At 35.5% G+C, this 22,738-nt stretch overlaps 1 protein-coding gene across 3 annotated transcripts in view; it reads left to right on the forward strand.

Annotated features, from left to right (window-relative positions):
- DNAJB6 (DnaJ heat shock protein family (Hsp40) member B6) overlaps positions 1-22,738 on the forward strand; it is a 60,587-nt gene that overhangs the window by 15,153 nt on the left and 22,696 nt on the right. Inside the window, exons 6-8 of one of the 3 annotated variants that reach the window (XM_032235031.1) lie at positions 5,332-5,460; positions 5,951-6,095; positions 6,527-6,597. In XM_032235031.1, coding sequence (XP_032090922.1) covers positions 5,332-5,460; positions 5,951-6,095; positions 6,527-6,597 — 345 coding nt within the window. Of the gene's footprint in view, positions 1-5,328; positions 5,461-5,950; positions 6,096-6,526; positions 6,598-22,738 lie in introns of all 3 variants that reach the window. The other 2 variants (XM_032235029.1, XM_032235030.1) reach the window with 2 other exon arrangements.

A 22,738-nucleotide genomic window follows, 5' to 3' on the forward strand; every position in this document is an offset into this window, starting at 1 on the left:
AGCAACCTGGTTGTTTCTGGTCTTAAAAATCTGTTTTCATTCCAGATAATTTGAATAATTTGCCTCATCTTTAGAACAAACGACCTATGGCTTGACCCTCATCTATGATTTATTTACATGTATTTTTAAATTATGAAATATTTAAGAAACAATAATTTTAGTTAAAATTAGTCATCCTTCCAGCCCTACCTATGGGGAGCCCTGACGGATGAAGCTCTTGGGTTGAACAAGATTTCTGTTAATTTTAGTTACATCTTTTGATCTTGGCTGAAACATACTGCTTGAATATTTGTTCTATTTTGGGATTGCTTAGGAAGGTGATTTCCCCCCCCCCATTTGAATCCTAAATATAACAAACATGAGATTCTTTTTCCTCTTTCCAGTGGCATGGATCTATTTTGTGGCGAAATTACTCCACCAGAATTCATTCCTTGTGTACAAAAGGAATAAACATGGAAATGAATATGTTTAAAGAATTGCTTTAGCTTAATTAATAACTATAAATAATAAAATTGTCTACATATTCCATTTATTCAATAGTTGATATCCTGGTATTAGAAAATGAGTTTTGAAGATATCCAAAAAGCCAAGAGTATTTTTTGGTGAAAAATCTGAATTTAATAAGTAGTTTAACATTTAAAATTAGTAGTAGTATATTTTGAGTATGAAAATGAAACAGGTTACACAAGAACTCTTAAACAGTGAGGTGTGGCACTGCTCATATCTTCAGAGAATAGACAGAAATATTTAACTGCCATTCTTCTTCCTTCTTATTTCAGATTATATAGCTTTAAAACTGAGCTTGGTCTTTCATTGAAATATAACTTTAATTCGTTGATGAATCTGAAAGTATTATCCTGCTAACCTTCTCAAAGTAATGTATTTAAATTCATGGGAAGTTTACATTTTAAGAATATACTTGGGAACTTGCATTATTCAATGGCCAATGTCTTTTATATAATTACTTAACTGCAATTGGTACTTTTCTTAGATTCCTACTCATTGCTTATCAGTTGGCTGCCAGAGGATTCTAATGAAGGATCAGAAGAAAGGTCTATAGAGGAACTCTTGGAGGAGTATAGTTATGAGTCGATAGGAGAAATGGCAGAGGAGCTGGAGGAAGAGCTATTTGAAGAGTATGGTGAAGATTCTGTTGAGGCATTTGAAGAATATGAAGGATCTTTTGAGCTGGACGATGTGCTAGTGGAGGAAGAGGACTTTTCTGAAGGAGTAGACGAGTCCTTAGAGGAGGAAGTGAGTTTAGTGTCAGAAGATTGGGTAGAAGAGCCTAGCAGTATAACTCTGGAGGAGTTGGAAGAAGAAATAAGTATAGGATCAGATTTGGAGGAAATTTACTAAATGAAAGCCTTTATATTAATAAATTCAATTTTAAGCTATCTGAAACGTCTCTTCGCTTTTCTAAAGGATGCTTGCTTGGTATAAAAAAAGTCAAAACAATTGTGCTAACGAGCTAAATTTAAATACAATTTTAACATCACAAAATTTTAGTAGCTTTGAAAGCTTTTAGAGTCACTTTGATGAATACTAATTAGCAGAACCCAAAGGTGTGTTTTATGATTATGGTATTGTTGTAACTAGTCATTTTAAAATGAGTGACAAAAAAGTGTACAAATTTGAAGTTCAACTGCAAGTGTATTTCTAAGCTTTTTTAAAAAAACAACAACAACACCCTGAATATTAAATTAGCTGCCTGTGTAGATGTACCAGAAACCTACGTATTTCATTTCCTCCCCAAAACTTGTTCAAAAAAGCTAATAAAACAGAATAAATCTGTTAATGATACAAATAGCTTTGTTGTTACAAGCAGTCAGAAAATAAAATTTTAACCCTTACCAAGTTTGGATGCTTTATACATCTTTATACTCTTGCATTTTGTGCAGAGGAAAAATAGATCTTAAAACATACTTGAGATACAGAATAGTCTTCCCTTAATTACTGTATTTCTCAGTCTGTAAGACATACTCCTCCCCCAAAGTGAGTGGAAATGTCTGTGTGTCTTATAGAGCAAATGTTGCTGAAACCTCATCCACCTGCCAGCCACCACCCTTGGGCTGTTTTTGGCCTCTATGCATCCCATTTTCGGCCCATTCCAGGTGGGGATCCTGGTCACTTGGAACGAGCTAAAAATTGGATGTGCAGAGGCTGAAAATGGGGCATGCAGAGGCCAAAAACAGGACGTGCGGAGGTGGCTATAGGCGGCGGTGATTCCCACAGCCTGGAACAGCTGATCAGCGGTATTCTGGGAGACCAGTCCAACTGCCAATCAGCTACTTCTGCTAAATCAGGCTGCAATAACGTGCTGAAGCTGACCAGGATGTTTGCTGTTTGCTGCAAGGATGCTAACCAGATGAATATCGATGCATGCTGGGAGACAGAGGAAGATTTTTTTCTGGTTTTCCACCCCAAAAGCTAGGTCTTAGGGTACAGAGTGCCTTATAGTGCAAAAATACAATAATTGGGTAATAAATAAAAGTTATTTAATTCTCCGAAGAGCATAATTGGCTCTTTAACATATTCATATATCATATTTTCATAATATTGAAATACAAAATGAAACTACAGTATAAAACAAAATGCTGGCTACTGTAAGCTAAGTCATTGATGTGATAGGTGGGCATAGGGATTGAGCAAACAAATAAATGAAGCTTTGTGTAAGCATTCTAAAACCATTGAGTTCTATTCAGCATACACTTTTTTATGTATTAAAGATCGGCGAAGATTCACATGGCACTTTAGAAGCATCTTCATATCTGAATGTAGTTGAGTGAAACTTGTAATGGGTGCAGCTGGCGACAATGTATATTTCCTTTTAATTATTGATGGAAAAAATTAAAACTGGGAATATGTTGTATAAACAATCTGAATAACTTAATAAACTTCATTTTGGTTTTGTTTCGTTATCAAAGATTTTAAATGGGGAATATTTTCTTAGTAAATCTAGAGATTATCAATTTGGAGAAAATTATTTGGCTGTATATACAGTTTTAAATCAACATAGCTTATTAAGGGATTTCATTATAGAAAAACTGGATTTTGGATTCTTAGATACAAAATACAGATAAAATTAATTGCATACAACTAAATGTGATTCTATATTCGTAGAATTATTTAAACTCCTAAGTTTCCCTAGGAATATTTTAGACACTCTGAAATCATATTCATAGTAGAAACAAAACTTGAATTGACAAAATAAACACCAGGTAACTCAGAAAAAATGGCTATTTATAGATCCATAATAGTGAGCAGTAATATAATATAGTTCATGGGTACACAAGTGACCTTCATACTTTGCTCATGAGTCAATGTAATAAATTAGGCAGCTACACCAGTGGCTTTACCTGATAATATGCTGAAGTTCAATATATAAAGACTCTTGCTACAGGAATAGTATTTTATCTGAAAGATTCTTAAGCTGTTGGTGATGTGGAAATATACTAAAATAGTGCTAGTCATTAAAAGAAGCCAGGTCTACTATTACTAGTTGTAATTTAAGGTATTAATGCGGACTGATTCTTCTACCTTTTGTGATTGAAGACTTCCCTTTTATTTAATTTTTCAGTGAAGCTGATGGTCCTCGGGGTGTGTAACAGAATGTTATCTTAAGAAACTTGTATGTACAAATGTGAAAGTGAGATTAACACGTACTGTTTCCCTTTATGTAAAAGGCGAGTTTCATGAAAATTAGTTGGATATAATGGTTCCATTGATGAGATCCCTTTGAAAGTAATTGTTGAGTTAAAAGGGTTGGAGATTGAATTCTTTCATTAAAAAAGGATAAATACAAATCCATGTACTTTGGTTTGAAGCATCAAACATTACAACTTTAGGCAATTTCTTTAGCAAGAAAAACACGAGCAACCTACCTGTGGAATTCTTACTCTCAATTGGATGCACCAATTGCAGTAACCATTTTTCCCTATTGTTAGCTTTTAAATTACATAATTCATCTAGGGACTGTTTATATTTAAATGCGATTTAGATGTATTCATTGTTTTGAATGTCTCATTCTCATTCTTTAATGACTTGTTCTGAATATTTGATGAGATACACTTTAAAACAGTTTTAAAAACAACTTTAATACCCATAAATATATTTCAGATTGTCTCATCTTCAGATACATTCTAAAAATATAATAATAAACAGCTAATCTTAAGGATATGTTGAACTCTACTTACTGTTCAGTTCTAGAGTTTCGTCATGTTCCTATATACAATAGCAGAATAATGTTTCCCTGTTTCTTTTCCTCCTTTTTTCAAAAATTGATGTTTTATAAAGTAGCAATTTGGCAATATGGAAGCTTGAAAGTTGCTATTCTTAGTTCTTTGATGTAGGTGATTTTGAAAAAATTACTATTTTCAAAGTTTTTCAAATAAAGCCATATATCTTATTACCTATTTACGTAGATGATGGTATTTTGGGTTCTGTGGAGATCTTAGACTGTATATTGATATAATGATTATAAAGTTATGTGACAATCATTCCTCAATTAAATATTGAAGACTGTATTTTATAAAGTGCCGTCTATTGTGATAATGTTTTGCATATATTCATTTATACAGTTTTATATCTCTGGATCAAACATACATCATAGGTGAGAAAATGGTAATGATTTTAAGACTGTATGAAATATTTGGTTTAATAGCTTACTTTTTGCTGTCAGGAAATGCTAAATTTCTAAAAAGAAATGAATGATGCTTGTAAGTTTTTAATGTTTTCATTTGCTGTTTTAATACCTTTTACAGTTTTAAAATATTTATCTGGTTAAAACCTCATTAATCAGGCTAATGTAACAGATTTAGATTCTTCATTGCAGCTTTTGTTCAGGTTCCCAAGTTCCTAAACCTACAAAAAATATAGTTGAAGTGGACAGTGAAATTTAAATGTCTTACTTTTCTACAGGTTGCTGTTTTCTTTCTTTTATTAGAAAAATTACTCTTAAAGGCTGCAGTTCATAGCATATTTCCTTGAATGTTTTTGAAAGGAGGAAGGGTAGAGCAATGGTTAATCATTCCAGACTGGAAAGCAGAATATCATGTATTCTAGTCCTGTGTTAGGGAGGAAGACAGTTGAGTGACTCTGGTAAAGGACCTATTGTAAATTATGAGTAGTGCTTTTATGTACATGAATATAATGTAGTATTAAAATCTTTATGTGACATAATGTTCTCTTACCAAAGATTGAAATAGATTATGTTGGTGATATATCTTAATATTTAAATGTTTATTATTAAATCTTTTAAAACCATTTTGTTTAATTATTACAGAAATTCACTGATTAATTTGAAACTCTTTTTAATTTTATTTGCAGAAGATCCCTTTGAGGATTTTTTTGGTAATAGAAGAGGGCCGCGTGGAAACAGAAACAGAGGTGGTGGTTCATTTTTCTCTGCCTTCGGTGGATTTCCTGCCTTTGGGGGCGGTTTTTCTTCCTTTGATACAGGTAGGACTTAATTATAACGTATACATTGAAATGTGGACAATTCTGAAAGGTTTATAGCCTGCAAACTTTGATTGGATACCATTTATGCAAGCTAGAATTATAGAAATAGACAACTAAAAGAGAGCAAAAGTTGCTAAGATGGATCCAGTAATTTGAGTTTTTCATGTTTATTTCAGGGTTGAAGGACCTTTGCTGCTCAAAAATATTACTGATTCTCACCATTTGGCAGCTCTGTCAAGCACGGGAATCAGCAATATTTGGGTTTCCATATGTTTCCATACGTTTCTATCCATCCCTTCAAAGATGTAAAACACTATTTCGTATTTTGAATGTATTCAGAACATGTAGTATTACTTAACATTTCTCAATGCTGATGAACAAATATGGTCTTAAATAAGAGGCCTGATAGTTCCAAACATTTGTCTCTCCATTAATCTAAAAGCAGAAGTATGTCTTGGCCAAATACATTTTGTCACTTTTTCTTTCTTAGCAGGTTTCACTTCATTTGGTTCTCTTGGCCATGGAGGCCTTACTTCATTCTCCTCCACATCATTTGGTGGTAGTGGAATGGGTAATTTCAAATCTGTATCGACTTCAAGTAAAATAGTTAACGGCAGAAAAATCACTACAAAGAGGTACAGTGATTTAAATTTAAATTTGTTAGTGAGTTGTTAATATTTCTTTCCATTCAAAACAAAACTAGAATATAGTAACTATTTCAGTAAGGTTTGACTCATTGTTTTTATTTTGTTGTGTAGATTTTTTTTTATCCTGGGGTTAAGTGTAAATTAAGTTGGTGTCCCTGTGGCCTAAGAAAAAGGATATAGTGTATCTGATCTGACTTGAAATCATAGTTAAAAAGCTAGCTCAGTTAAAGAATCTTGCAAGAGTTTTGAGAACTGAAGAATTAATTGCTTCAAACTTGTGGATAAAATAAAGCTTTATTTTGCTGCTGTAAGATATCGTCTCATAGTGAATCACTATGGGCAACATCTCGCTTGTATTTTTACTGTTTAAAAAAATAAAAACCAACACCTATGATCTTCCATGGATTTTTGTCCTGCAGAATTGTTGAGAATGGACAAGAGAGAGTAGAGGTCGAAGAAGATGGCCTGTTAAAGTCTTTAACAATAAATGGTAAGGAGCAGCTGCTACCCTTGGATAACAAGTAATTCAACGCACGCATTTAACAGAAATTTTAAGTTATAACAAGCATCCTTTGCGGATTAACAGGAACATTTTTTGAAGATTTCAGACGAACTCTTTCATTGTACTATACATAATCTAAAGTATTTAAAAATCAGAGCTCGTATGTCAGACTTTTTGCATTTTAATTGCTGGGACCACATGAATAGGACCATTTTTTTGTCCTTAAAAATTGTTGTAAATTTCTGTACGCACTTTGCTTTATATTAAACATGATTTTAGGTAAACTTTTAGCTTATTTTATTGTTAGGGATATCCATTGTACACTAATATTAGCATGAATCTTGCTTTTTTGCTATTTTTTTGTTTTTAGGTGTTGATATGTGAGCCAATTAATATTTTACTGTGAAGTTAACATTTCTGAGACAAATTTAATTTCAAGCATTTAGCATTTAGTAGTGAATAATGTTAACATGTTACTGATGGTGCATTTCTGGTTTAAACAAATTAAGGATGTTTTTTTTAGTTTTTGCATGATTGCTGGCAATTTAGTTCATTTTAACAAAAATGTGTAATGTTTAATCCTAAGCTAATAAATTAAAACTATTGAGCTTAGGTATTTTGTCATTTTTGCTAAAAAGTTAAAAATGAATAAATGCTGATATTTGTGGTGCTTCTTTCTTCGGGTAATACTTTGTAGCTTTTATATGTGCCTATGTAACTTGAAGGATACTAATTATATTTTGCTTTCAGCTCTTCTTGTGAGCTTTTCCTTTGCACACATTCTTTATATAAAACTTGGATTCCGCTTAATGTCAGACACAACATTCTGAACTAACACAAATATAATTTCTTTAAATTGGGTAAACTTTAACAAACAATTTTGAAATTAATTTTTAAGACTAATAGAGGTCTTAAGTTTCATTACAGTAGTTCTCAACCTACAACCATTCGTTTACCTACTTTTTGAAGTTATAATGGCACTGAAAGAAGTGGTTTATAACCAGTACTTGCACTTTACACTGTCTCAGCCTCTCTATTGTCATATGATCAAAATTCGGGCTCTTGGCAACCGGCATGTATTTACAAGGGTTGCACGTCCCTGGGTTACATGATTGCTATTTGTGACCTTCCCAGCCAGCTTCTGACTAGCAAGGTCACTGGGGAAAGATGGATTCATTTAACAACCATGTGATTCACTTAACAACTGCAGTGATTTGATTAACAACCATGGAAAAGGTGATAAAATCAGGTATGACTCACTGCCTTGTTTAGCAATGGAAATTCTGGTCCCAATTGTGGTTGTAAGTTGAAGACTATATTTACTGCGTTTAAATACAGTTTTAACACAGATGTCTTAAAAATAATTTTTAATAATGCAATTGAATCTGGAAAAACATTAGTTTGTGTTTCATTTTATCCAAAGCAATGGAAGACAGCAAAAGGACTTGTTTTTTCCCCCCTAAACTACATTTTGTTAAGACGGTTAGGCAACTTTATGGGGCTACTGCGATTTTGAGATACCGCCCTTTGGATTATTGCTTGCCCTTTTCTAAGGAGAGACTGACATTTGAGAAGATTGACTTTCCTTTAAGAAATAAAGCGTTCACTTACAAAATAGAAAGTTTTCAGCAGGCTTATGCTATAATGAAGTCTCAGTAACAAAATATAATCGATAAAAATAATAAATACTAACATGGAAACACATTAACTACCTCCAATTTATTTCTTTCTGAAGTAAGTGAGCAACAGATTTCAGATTAAATTCTAAACTATTCATTGCCTGTTACTGAATGTTTGTTATAATTACAGAGATTTCAGTAGAAGTTTCAGATAAACTCAGAGATCAGCTTTAGCATGTTGTAACTATCGGTGCATTTAAAACATGTATACATACCACATACATGTTCCAAAATTATGCTCTAATACCTAGCAACAATTGTGTTTAAAAAGCATTGTGCTTTCAGAGGGTTATCTGAAGGCCCATTAAAGCTCAAATATACATTTGTCAATGGGATAAAATCTTTATATTAAAATTATTGGAAGTTAAGCTTCTTTGAAAGAGTTTTCCTATAATAGAATTTATCTTGGCTGGTGAGCTAGAAGAAACAAATCAGAATAAAAGTGCAATCCAAGACATTTTTCTGTTTAATTTTTAATTAAGTTTATGAAAATTGCTGAAATACACCATGAACGGGCTATTTTTGGTGAAAATGTACCTTTCTTAACACTCGTGTAAAACAGCTATTAAATTTTGCTATTAGGCAAAACTTACCAGGAACCAGAAGAATAACTTAACAGCTTTCATGCTACTTCATCACAGCATAGTGTACTACACATTATATTCCCAGCAGTACCCAGCAGTTTTAATTTGGACATTTTTGCTTGACTGGTGAATTGAAATTAATCTAAAGTTCTGTGTTTCAGTTCAAATATCAGAACTTTATATTAAAAAAAATGCCAAATTATGCATCCTTCCCTCCTAATACAGTTTGACATCTTTGTTATGCAAAATTCTCCTTCCATATCATTTGAAATTTCACTCATCAGATATGGATTATTTGCAAAGCATTCACCTCCAACCCTTAAGTGAAAGCATAGCCTTTAGGTTTTTTTTGACAAAATATCTGATCCATTCTCATTAACAAAAATACCCTATATGTAATGTTACCTTCCAAGAACAGATATCGTCAGAATGCTGAATCCTTTCCCAGCTAATTTCTGCATTTCCACTGCATGATCATAGCATTGACAAAGCCCTGGCTGCCTGCTTGCCTGGCTTGCTTGTCTGTCCTGTTTCAAATATATTGCATGCAGGTAGTCCTCACTTAGCGACCATGATTGGTACTGGCAACTGTTGCTATGGTTGCTAAGCAGAAATTCATGGGATTGTGTGAGGCTAATTTCCTCTTTTGTTAAGTGAATCACTCGGGTCATTATGTAAAAACATCGGGTGACTGACGTACGACTTCTGCCTTCTCTATTAGCTATACTTTGTTGCAAACCAGTTGCAAAACACACAAATGGCAATCGTGATGGGACTGCTGCAATAGTTGTAAATGCACACTGGTTGCAAAGCATCTTACCGGCAATTGTCAGTCAGTGCTCACAAAGCTATTTTTATACTAGTAACTGAACAGATGCTAAATGAGGCAGTTGGTAAGTGAGGATTATATCTATTGGCATCTAATTTGGATCTTTATTCTAACTCTTAGATACTAATCTTTCTGACATTGCAAGCGAATTTCAGATTTCTTGTTGCTTCTTTGTACAGTACAATGTATCTGGATAAGTATGTTCTTGGAATGTCAAAGAGTGTAGGTAACGCAAAGAGTTATGGCATGGGATCTTTAATTTTGAAGACATGTTTATTTGGTTCATTTGTTTGCAATTCTCACATTCTGATGAATCTGTTGCTACAACCCACATGGTGAAATATAGTTCCCCAGTAGCTGTTTATAAACAAAATATTAGATCTTGCCCTTGAACACTGCTGCTATGAAAAGAATAATGAGTGGTATTATCCACTGCTTGAGTTAGTGAAGGAAGCATTGAACTGTTTGCCTTTGATGGATTTTGATCTGATTTGTGTGATAAAAGGAAGCAGTGTGCATGAGTAATAGAAGTATTATATGATCTGAAGAGAATGACTAGTACATTACATCAACCAGATGTCTTTGAAGGCAGGAATACTGTCCCTTCTAGGCATAAAAATTTGCTGCAGCTGTCCTGATTATTTCTTTCATTTGTAGGGTCCTCCCTTCTGCTCATTCTTCTTTTCTTCAGTTCTATCTAGTTTTCAACATATGAAATCCTTGGTTGATTTCTTGAATGAAGCAAAATGTATTGCCTACCAAGCTTAATAAGAGGAAGTAGATGGTCTTTGGTTTTCTCTGATCTTGGTTGTTTCCTTGCAGATGTTTCATTACCTTACTAGATAACATCATCCAGATTAGAAAGAAATGGATTTTGGTCTCCAGAGGAAGTAGAGTCTATTGTGGAGGGGAAGCGATAAAGGGATAACTTACTTTTTTCAATATTTTCTTAACTGTAGCTCCAGAGCAACCAGCCAAATGGGTGGGGAAACACAACACAAATCCTTCCTTTTTTACCTGCTTAAAGTAAGGGACACTTCTCTTCAGTTTAACCTCTTCCACCAATATTTCCATTATAGTACTTCCTGCTCTTCCTTTTTTCTCCCAGTGACACAATTCATTGTATCAAATTCTGTAGTAAAAAGTCACTATGCATCAACAGTCTTTCATACTGGGTTGATTTTTTAAATCTGAATTTTATCCTGCCTTTATTGTTTTAGAAGTACTAACTCAAGTACTAACATATATGATTCCATCTTCCTCCTATTCTCCCCACAATAACTATTCCTGCAGATGGGTCAGGCTGAAAGAATGACTTGCCCAAAGTTACCCATCTGGCTTTCATGCCCAAAGTGGGACTTAGTTGCATCTAATTCTATTTATATATCTGAGACAAATCACTTATTTATCTTATTAATTTCAACTGAAATTTAACTTGAATGGACTGAATCCAGTTTGTTATTTACCACTGTATTTCAAAACATGAGGTTTTGGCATGATAAAGATTTATTTTGCCTTCAAACTTAGGTAAACGTCAAAATATTTTATGGACAGCTACTATTGTAGCCCCGAATAGCTGTTATTATACATTATTATTATTATTAATATTAATATTATTATTAGCTCTACTTCAAAATAGAGCTTGCTACATTTAGTTCTGATACTCGGGGTCTGATATTCCATTGTCTACATTGTGAACAAATTGCAGTTTTTATCTTAAGTACATTTTATTAACCTGTCTTCTATCCAGTTGCTAGATTGAATGCTTTCGTTGTAACTTTGGATTGATTTCCGACAAGGTATTGCTAAATTGTTCTTGTTTTTTTAAAAAAATGTGTTTTTTGTAAAGGAAAAGTGTTCCTGCCAATTGTGTAAGAGAAAAAAAATTCATCGTTGAATATTGTTATATTCATATTTGGGCTTTTTCTATTCTGCCTGCTTAGCTATAGTTGATTTGTAATTGACAGTATTGTGTCAGTGTATTTTCAGTTACTGTGCTGCAATGTATGTCTGGAGTATTTCTGTTGGCTGACTTATTTGCAGGGTTGTGTCCTCAAACTCTTTTTTACGTTGCTTAGCTTCAGTTTCTTCATCTGTAAAATTATTTTACTGATTTTAAAACATCTAATTGATTAATGTGTGTTTAATAAAATGTATCAGGTTATATAAGATTATCATGACAAAAGACTTTTGATTTAATATAATTTATTTATAGCATTCCCAAACAGGGGAGTACTCTATGAAATATTAATTTAGCTTTTAATTAGGGATGTTTTGGACTACTAGACCTCAGCTCCTAAAATCTGACCAATTGCTAGACTAAAGCAAAGAAACACTATGTAGAAATACTGTGCTAACATCTATTTATCTGATTTTTGCAGCTCAAGTCTGGTAGATCTAGAGGTGTTGAACTGCTGTCTTAAATAAGTATAAATACTTATTAGAATCTCTGCTGACTCCTTTGTTTGGATATCTTTTTTCCCATTTATTTATTCTCTTACTATAGCTACAATTTCAGACACGTGATTGTGGATGGCAAACAATAATAAAACAATTAAAAATTACAATGTCATACAAAAGTAAATAAGTATGGTAGCCAAAAATTATGATCAACATAATTATCAATATAGCCAGGAAACAGAGCCGTTCACACGCTTGGGATCCCAGGCCATGGCGCACAGGTCTTCAAGATCTTCAAGGAGAGGTCAGTGGAGTTGTGGTTATATTAATCTATGAAGGGATAACATTCAAGAGGGCAGAGGCTACAGCAGAGAAAGCACAAGGTGACATTCCTTGGCTGAGGGACCCATAACATGCCCAACATGCTGGACTGAATTGGAAGACATAGAAGAACTTTGTCACTGGAAGGCCCAAATACCCAAAGCCATCAGTTTTGTTTTGAGTTTAGACAAAGCCCATTGCTCCTCATCCAGGCCCTTATAGCCCCCAGACATTGGAAAAAAGACATCCACAACATTGCTCAGATGGCCTAGGATGAATATACAAAGCTGGATATCAGCAGCATATTAATGACCTCTCTGTTCAAATTGTTAGATCAACTAGTGGCCTCATGTTGATGTTAAATAGGAAAGGAGAGGGAACTGATCCTTGGAACACCCAACAAAATAGGAGCCACAGGCTAAGTGTCTGCCTTGAAGAAAAAGGAGAATCAGTGCAATATATTGCTGCCCACCCCCAGCTCCTGAATTGTGTCCAGAAGAATACTGTGATTGATGGTGTTGCTGATGGGTCTCAGTCTTGTAACCTGGCCTGAACCCTGAGTCAGAGGGAACCAGATAATATCCTACATTCTTAAGCCTACACCACAAGAATTTTGATTAATTTGTTTTCATATCATACTTAAGTGGTTTTTGCAATTTTCAAGAGAATTTTACCATATGAAATGGAGAATTGCTCTCTGAAGGAAAACTAGCACAAGCTCATTTCTTGTTCATTCCTTGGATCCTAGCCACTGCTTTCTGGACACATTCTTTTTAAGCACAAAAAGTTATTTAATTATTCTGAAATTTAGCATACCAAGCCTCTAGGAAAAATATACATATTAATGTGACGGAAAAATAATGAATATTTGGTGATGGCCGATCAAGATAAATAATTTCACTCTTCATTTAGTATTCACAAAATACTAGGCCTTGTACTAACCATTTTGGAATTACTAGTAATTTTGAATATTCTCACCTTGGAATAATTCTTAAATCTTCATCAGCAAAGACACTACTTTAATCAAGTGTGTGTGGTGTATAATTTTATTTTGCAATACTTCACTACATTAGGCTCCAGCTCCTTTTGTTAGCTTTGCCTTCCATTGAAAAGGCTACTGCATTCAGTGGTCATTTTGGTGAATTTAGTTATATTAGAGTTTACTGAGCAGCAATAGGTACTAGTATTAACTCTCACTGACAAGACAAGGCTTAAAAGTTGCTTTTGTTGACTTAAAAATGGGGTTTGAATTAATCCTTTGGGCTGCCATGAAGAATTGCGAGTCAAATTGCTGGGCAGCCTATTATTGTGTTTCATAAGACCTGACTTGAATTATGTGACACACTTTAGGATAATTCTCAGCATGGTTTATATAGGTCAATCTCAAATCCTTCTTATCTGTGTTCCTGACATAATTCTTTTGGCTGCTATGGATTAGCAAGAAAATATATTCACCTGGTTTCTTCACTTGCTCTTATTTAGAAAGAATTCCGACATGCTTGTAGTCATTTTCCAATTCATAAACATTTGTACTATTTTTCTTCCTCGGTTGACTAGTGACTTTAATTTTGAAGCATAAGAGTGGGATTTAGGTAAGAGGAAATAGCCATAGAAATAATAGAAATATGATTTCCATAGATATCAGGTCAAATTCAAATTTATCTGAATGTAGACTGCAATTAGAGAATAATGAACATACCATAAAAATGGAGTCATAAATAATGTTGAGAAATAAAAGATTACTCAAATTGGAAGGTCATGACCTCCAAGCAGGTTGGCATGCCTTCCTTTGGTATGAAAAAGGCTCTGCACACAAATATTTCAATAGACACTGCATCAGACAGTCCCTGTTATTAATATGGAACAAAATTAAACACGACCACTATACCAAAACACCCATTTGGCTATCTACGATGGAAGCATACATACACCCAAATTTAATTAATATGGAAAATATAGTTACATATAAAGAGTTATTGAACAGACGGGGGGAGATTAAAACTAGATTAGAATTGACATCACAAGGGGTACAAGTAGAATGGTGGTCCTGTTTACAGATACAATCAAGGTTTGCACAGGATAGGAAGAAGGAAGGTATTGCCAAAGATTACACAATATTAGATAAACTTTTGATATAGACAGAAAACAGGTTGATCAAAATGTTGTATAGATTTTGGTTGGAACATAAACTAGAGGAACATGTCAAAGCAACTATGGTCGCCTGGGAAAAAAATTGGGTTATAATGTGGAATTGGCTAAGTGGGAAAAACTTTGGATACTTAATCAGAAACTTACAATGGCTACGGCATATAAAGAAAATCTTTATTAAGATGTTCTACAGATGGCATCTCCCCCCCCCCCCCAGCTCTCCAAAATGTTTAAAAATCTGGCCCCAAATTGTTGGAAGTGTAAAAAAACACCAGGCACTTTTTATCATATGTGGTGGACATGCAATGAGGCAAAAAAGTATTTGAAAATGATTCAATCGTGATTAGAACAAATGGTGGGAGACCAAATTTTGTTTAAACCAGAAATTTTTCTCCTAGGTATAATATCGGAGGGGTTTAAGAAAGATACACTTTATCTAATTATACATGTACTAACTGCAGTGTGCATAACCTATGCACAATATTGGAAAAAAGAAAATACACCATCAGAGCTAGATATAATCAGAAAAGTGTTGGCTTGTGCAGAAGCAGATAGGCTCACTCTTGAACTTAAAAATAAAGGGAAATCAGAATATTTTGAAGTCTGGAATAGATTTTATGACTGGTATAAGACAAGGTGACAAGACTGAAACAAACTGTATATATTGTGATTGGATAGAAGGATAAACAATGTATTAAGTAGGCTAATAGTTAATGGTTAAGACTAGTTGTATATAATGTGAATGTATGGTCACTTCGACTTTTCCCCATAAGTCATTGTAGTTAGATGCACAAATATTGCCTTCCCAAGTAACATACTTTCCCATTGGGTGGGTCTTTCAGATAGAGTGATGGATTAAATTTCTGACATGTGTATATAAACGAAGCAGTATAATATTGTATCTGGGCTTGGATACACATCAAAGTTTATTGTGGATGTGTTGGTAAAATTTCCCTAAATTATTGCTGTCTCACACTTCAAGTTTAGGCCTGTTGATGCCAGTCAGCGAAAATTAGAATTTGGAATAATATTGTGCTGTGCCTGTAATAGTGGGTGATGTTAGTTAGTTGATGCTAAATAGATCCCACAATAACAAGGAAAAGACAACTTTCCTTCCCTTGGTTTGCTCTTTGATCTGGAATAAGAGACATACAGCCCTGAGAAAGAAGTGGGAAATGTTGACAATATGGATGGCACAGTCCATTAAGTATAACATTTATGTTGTAGGATAGGGCTTTCTATTAGTAATGCTAATTATGCCTTGGGTTCTTATTTGTCTTAAAAAAAATGTTTTTTTAAAAAAATACCTTAAGCTTTGCCTGGCATATGATAGTTCATGGTTGTTTCAGGGTAGTCCAGATAAAATTCTGCAGACAACAGACAAAACACTTTATTTCTGTTTGAAATGAAATGTTCTGTAGATGTAGAAGTACTATCATGAGGAATGGACTTTGTGTGTTTTCATGTTTCTGGAACAAGAAAATGTTTTTAAAAAGATTCATTGCATTTGATCGGGTGAATAGCTTTTGTTTGTTCTCATGTTTTGAATTCCAAAAGAACTATCCTACTCCACTCCTTCTAATTTTACTCCCAGATCTGGGCAGGACCTCTGTTTAATATGACTACAGTTAAATTGGGACTATACCAATCAAAAATAGTTTGTGTCCAACTCTTAATTCCACTGATAGTCTTTTGGTAATAGGGTATGGAACTTACATGCTAGATACTTAGGTATCACTGATTCAGAATGTTGATCAAGCTTAGCAGAAAAATGTAGTAAGGTTGTTCAGTTTGCATTTGTAGCTATTGAATTCTGGAATGGAAAACAACAGAGTTGCTGCTCCTTGGAGAAAAGCTAGAGAAACCAGCCCTTGTTATTTTCAGCTGCATTTAGCCACATGTCCATGTACATTATAATTGCATTGATTTTCTATGCAACTTTCCTTCATTTGTATACATTATATACATTATTTATAGACATTATGTAACATTCTGTTACATAATTCATTTTCTAAAATCTAGGACTAAAATTTCCTGACAGGGAAAGGACAGACTGTGCTTTGAACCCAGCTGAGTAGAAGCAACTGTTTTGAGATGAAACCAGAAAGTTTTTAAATGGGATACAAGACCTCTTTTTACAGAATTGAGCAGGTATTGAAGATATTGGAAGAGATTAACTCACCTCTTCAGATTGCTTTGTCACTGAAACAAGGTGTTTAAGGAATCCTGTGCAATTCTGGAACATAATATTTGTTGGGAAATTGTCAGATAAGATGGAAGGAGGGATTAAATGAGGGCTTAGCTTAGAGACTTTGAGTAGCTGTAAACCTGGGCCTCCCCCAAGATATGGCCATTCTCAGGGGAAAGCAAGCAATTGAGTGGGCCGTGAGGGTTTGCAATTGGGCAGTGGAAATAGCTGGTGTGCGTCCATGCATGCACATGCATCCTCACTTGCACAAGCAGTGAGCAAGAATGTGCGCACATTCAATTTGTGTGAGTGGCAGATGTGTCTGCACGCCGCTTGCAAAAATGCAGTTGGGGAATTCTGATATAGATGATAGACATTAAAGTTACTCATTTGTAGCTCTGTTTGCTTCTGTCTGACATTAGTCTTGCTTAAAACTATTCTAGGTCTTGATGACTATGTGGCCTACATGTGTCATCTACCGCTAATTTTGTCTTTTCCCTTAGAATTACTTTCTTACTCATTCCTGAAAAAGTACAGCTGAATGTACAATAAATGGATGGTCCCAAGTAGGACAGAACAGTAGGTTTTCTGGCCTCTCTAGATAAGATTAATAGACTAGTCTTGCAAATTGCACAAGTTATGAAGAAATGAGTTTGGCATTCTTAACTGTTTTTCCTGATCCTGCAGACTGTTTCAAGGGTGAGAGAGAGATACTGAGAACAGATGGTACAAGCTTAGGCTTGATTGCTTCTCAGCTGGTATCTGGGTTCAGTAAAAATAAGGATTTTCAGACGATATGACATCTGCAGTCTGTACAGTGTCTGTCTGATCAAGGAAGAGTTCTACATTCACTGGAGAGATAAATTTGTTTTTCTCAAATTATGAAAGCTCCCTGAAGAATATTGCTTCTTCTAGAGGAAACAAAATTACTAAGCTGTGCAAGCCTCACAGCCTTCTGTGGTTTGGGAAGGTGTGAGAAACACCAGGATGCTTCTTAGTGAGGGTTTTGTATGAAACCCTGGGGCAAGCATTCACTTAAAGGTTTGGAGCAATAATTAGGAATATAAAGGCAATTCAGCTATTCATGTAGGATGGCTGAAAATAATTGGGGACTGAAAAGCATCTCAAAGTAACTTACTTGAAAACTGATGACTAAATAAATATGGCTGGAAAAAAATTAAAATATTAGTTTATTTGCTCCTGTGATAAAAAACCAAAGGCTTACACCAGGGGTGTCAAACTCAAGGCCCGGAGGCTGGATCCGACCCACAGGGTGCTTAGATCTAGCCCGGGGGCCTCTCTGGAAAAGGAATGGCCCATGGTGCCTCTGCCAGCAAAAACAGAGCTGAGAAGGACTGTATTGGCTCTCCAGAGCTCCCCTTTTGCTGGCAGAGGGTTGCAGGAGGGCATCACAGCCAAAAACAGAGCTCGGGAGTCTGTTTTCTCTGGCAGAGCACTCAGGCTACCATAGGCACCCCCAACATGAGTGACATCAAGCTGGCCACGCTCACTCTGCCCCACCAAAGTCAAACACAACCCTGATGCGGCCCTCAATGAAATTGAGTGTGTTACCCTAGGGCTTACATAGTCTGTATCATATCCTACTTGTTTGTTCCTGTAGAGCAGGGGTGGAAAACCGTGGCCCTTCCATGACTTGTGGACCTCAACTCCCAGAATTCCTGAAACACAAGTCATAAAAGTGCCATGCTTCCCAACCCCTGCTGTAGAGCACGGCAAGAGTCAGTTTGGTTTAGTGCTTAGGACATCAGGCTAATAACTGGGAGACCTTGAGTTCTAGTCCCACCTTATGCACAAAGCCAGCTGGGAATCCTTGGGCCAGTCACTGTCTCGGCTTTAGGAAAGAGGCAATGGCAACCACATTTGAAAAATGCTGCCAAGAAAACGGCAGAGGCTTGTTCAGACAGCTTCTGAGAATTAGACACAATTGAGCAGAAGAAGAAAAACTAAAGTATGGCAAATTTAACTATTTCTTTTACATATTGCTTTTGTAAGACAGGTGAAATATATGAATCATTTTATAGTGATATAGATTGCTGAGAAACACCATAGCAAATACTAAACAATTCAGAAATATATTATAGCTTGTTAAAATTGTTCTTTACCCAAATTATGATACTATAAAACCACGTAATGTCAGATGAAAAATCACATTTGCGTTGGTTGTGACGAATGCTCTATTGTGCACATCCAACCTTCCTTTTCAATTAAAGTTAGGAAAAAATAAGTCACATTTGAAGCTGTACCATTCTCCAAGGCACCTGAAGGTAGACCAAGAAGCAAGGGGTATAAACTAATAAAGGAAAGAAGCAACTTAGAACTGAGGAGAAATTTCCTGACAGTTAGAACAATTAATCAGTGGAACAGCTTGCCTCCAGAAGTTGTGAATCCCCAACACTGGAAGTCTTTAAGAAGATGTTGGATAGCCATTTGTCTGAAACGGTATAGGATTTCCTGCCTAGCAAGAGGTTGGACTAGAAGACCTCCAAGGTCCCTTCCAACTCTGGTATTGTATTTGTATTTGTATTATTTGTATTGTATTGTATTATATTGTATATTCTGAGAGTCCATCCATCATGAAGTTGCTAAAGTTGAGAAACACTTATCTATAAGAATGCTTTCAAACTTTAAAATAATGCTTTTAAAATTATGAGGGTTCCTGACATTTAACAATCTTCAGTGGTGTTTGTATTCTCTCAATGCAGAAACAGATGTTGGTGTAGTCTTCCCTTTCCCCTTTCTCTACTTGAAGCTGAAAAAGAGCAATCAGAGTCATGCCCAGAATTTTCCAATAATGTTTTATTTTCTCTGCCAAGATTATCATAATGAGAGGTCAGTATTGATCAATATTCTGTCTCATCCTGAAAAATGTTCTTCACTTTAGGAATTTGTTTACTGTGACCATGCGTTTGTGTTTCATGTCTTAAAACCTACTCACTCTCTCACTCACTCACTCACTCACTCACTCACTCACTCACTCACTCACTGTGTATTTTCCAGAGTATGAAACTATATTATGTTGGTTTTAAGTTTGTGGTTCTGTAATCTAAATAACTTTGAATTTGCATGTTGCCTAGTAAGCAGCTGCGGTTGGATATTCCAGATTAATGTAACATTCACCTTTAAGCATCAGAACTGGTTTATCTGCTGGAAAATGCTAATTTATTTACAATACCTGAAAGCAAAGATATGACTCAGTGCAAAGTTTCTCAAGTGAGGGCATTTGTAAGGCTACCACATTACTGGTGGCGATCTTCCCACATTTCAAAATGTTTCCTCTAGTTGATCATTTATTAGTTGTGTTATCCCACTAATGCATAGTTCTGTAGTCCTGACATTATGAAAAAAATAATGGAAGGAAGGAAGGAAGGAAGGAAGGAAGGAAGGAAGGAAGGAAGACTTGTTCCAGTTTTCAAGAGGAATTAAACTAATGGAAATCAAACTGATCATAGTACAGAATTATTAAATTATTAACCATATTAACACCAAAGGTATTCTGTTATATAAACATTTTGATTTACCTCGACATAACATTGATGTACACACACATACACACACACAGATACACTTTTCCCACGAGATAATAAAAATTCAGAAAACGAGTAAGAAATAGGAAACAAAATCAGTTAAAGCAAAGACATAAGGTATATTTCTTTTCCTTTTCTTCTTACAGTACATTGCCTTTGATAACCATCATGGCATTGAGGCTTTCGTACAATGCTTTTAGTCAGAAAATGTGTAGACTTAATACATTTCATTTTTTTAAAAAGAAAGATACTTTTAAACAGAGAAGATCAAATGGATAAATACTTTTTAAATTTTGTTTATTCTAATGAAAAGCAGAAGTATTATCATAACCTCTTACACACAGACTTTGAGAATAGGAATGTTAGATAAGCCCTTCTTCCTTTTTTGAGATCCAATTTAGCATGCAGGATTTTAATTTATAAAGCATTATAAAAACTTGCTCAACTTCATGTTGTGCATCAGTTACACCCTTTACTGGAAAGGGAGGCTCTTTGCTTTGTCACTCATACCCTGGTCATCTCCTCTTTAAGAGTATTGCAGTGCGATCTGCAATCCTCGAAAAATATCTGGAAGCTTCAGCTGGTACAAAATTTGGCTGTGTGAGCAATCTTGGGTGCCCAAAGAATGGTGTATGTTACACCTTTCCTCTGCAAGCTGCATCAGTTTGCTTTTGATCCTATTCAAGGTGTTGGTTGTGAACTTCAAAGCCCCCCATGGCATGGGATCAAGTTACAGTAGAGCTGCCTGAACCCCATCACATCAGCCTGTCCCACTTGGTCTTCAAGGCTTTTGCTCCATTGTGTAGAACACCCCCCTCCCCACCACTCATTTCCCAAGTGAGCCAGGCCTCTATTGGCCTTCTGGAGAAGCCTTGCTTAGCGCTCCCAGATGAGCATGCAGCATGGGCCTGGTTAGCACCATTAGCAAACAGCAAACAGACAAATCAATAAATATATCGATTAACTGATAGGCTTATCTCTCTATTTTAACTTGTTTTATGTTTTATTTTCTGTTGTGCTGAAAACACCTATACGCAACATGCAGAAAAGTCTCCGCAATAAAACATGCAATTGCAGTACATTGTTTTTTATTTTTTCATTTAACCCTTTAATATATTTTTAGAATGATATAAAACTATTTTAAAAACCCTATAGAAATGAGACATTTTAAGTACTTTTGACACAAGCAGGTTAACCAGTTGGAGGTAGAGAGAGGAAAAACAGCTTTCGTATACAATGTTCACATCAGGAAAACCTGGATGAAGAGTAGATACCTACAATTTGTAATTAGTGTCAATTTCAATAAACATGATTATCTGTGCAGATAGTTCTCAGCTTGTGACCGATTGCCTAGTGCAGTGATGGCTAACCTTTTTCATACCCGCTTACCAGCCTACTTGCTGGAAAAGGCACGCAAAACCATTCTGCGAGGAAAGCACGGTCTTGCTGGGCTTCGTGTGGGCGAAAGCATCAAAACCCTGAAAAGCAGCGTTTCATTGTGCATGCCCGCAGCGGCATCCAAATTTCTGGTTTCTGGCATCGGCGCAGGCTTGACAAAAAACTGGCTGTCACGCATGCACGTAACGGAAACCCAGAAGTTCGGATGCCAGTTCGTGCATGCGTGCCAGAACACTGCTCTTTTGGATTTCGGTGCTCCCACACACACACAAAGGCCAGCTGGCCAGTGCGCATATGTGCACAGGAATGTGGAAGAGCCAGCGTGTGGGATGGCTCTGCATGCTACTTGTGGCACACATGCCATAGGTTCACCACCACGGATTTAGTGACTGGTTGACGTTAACAACCAATGGAAAAAAGGGGACTTACAACCCAGATTCAAAGTTTTGATGGTGAGGCCCCCTCTACAGCCACCTTTATGGCTGCTTACAGCATCCCATAGTCATGACACTACAACTTTTTTTTTTAACAATGGTTTTGCTGAAAACGGGCACTTCCAGTTTTCAACCAAACTGCACCTACAGCGAAACATTGGTTTACTTAGCAATTGGCCCCTGGGATCCCGTTTCAGGCTCCCTGAGCACTTGCAAATGATTAGTTCAAATTGGATGTGTGATCTTTGACTTCAAGATGCAAAGATAAGGGCAGAAGATGGGTGCCAGGTTTTCCATTCCCACTGTTCATAACCCTGGAAGCCTAAATAATTATTTTGAAATGGACTGAATCCACTTGGTCCCACCCTTTGGTGACACCTTTTTGTATCATTCTGCAGCTCACTAAAGTTTTGTTGTCATAGGCTGGAAAATTAAAGAAACTCTGTATATGTTGCCACTAAAGGTGCTTCGTCATCCATCTACTTAATTCCAGAAGTAACAATATACATGGTGAAACCAACCAAAGACCCTTAAGTTTATTTAATGACTTTACTTTTGACTTACTAGTGATTTTTGCATTAAAATAAGCTTCTGCTTTGCAGT

Source organism: Thamnophis elegans, chromosome Z (assembly GCF_009769535.1).
Source record: "Thamnophis elegans isolate rThaEle1 chromosome Z, rThaEle1.pri, whole genome shotgun sequence".
NCBI lineage: Eukaryota > Metazoa > Chordata > Lepidosauria > Squamata > Colubridae > Thamnophis > Thamnophis elegans.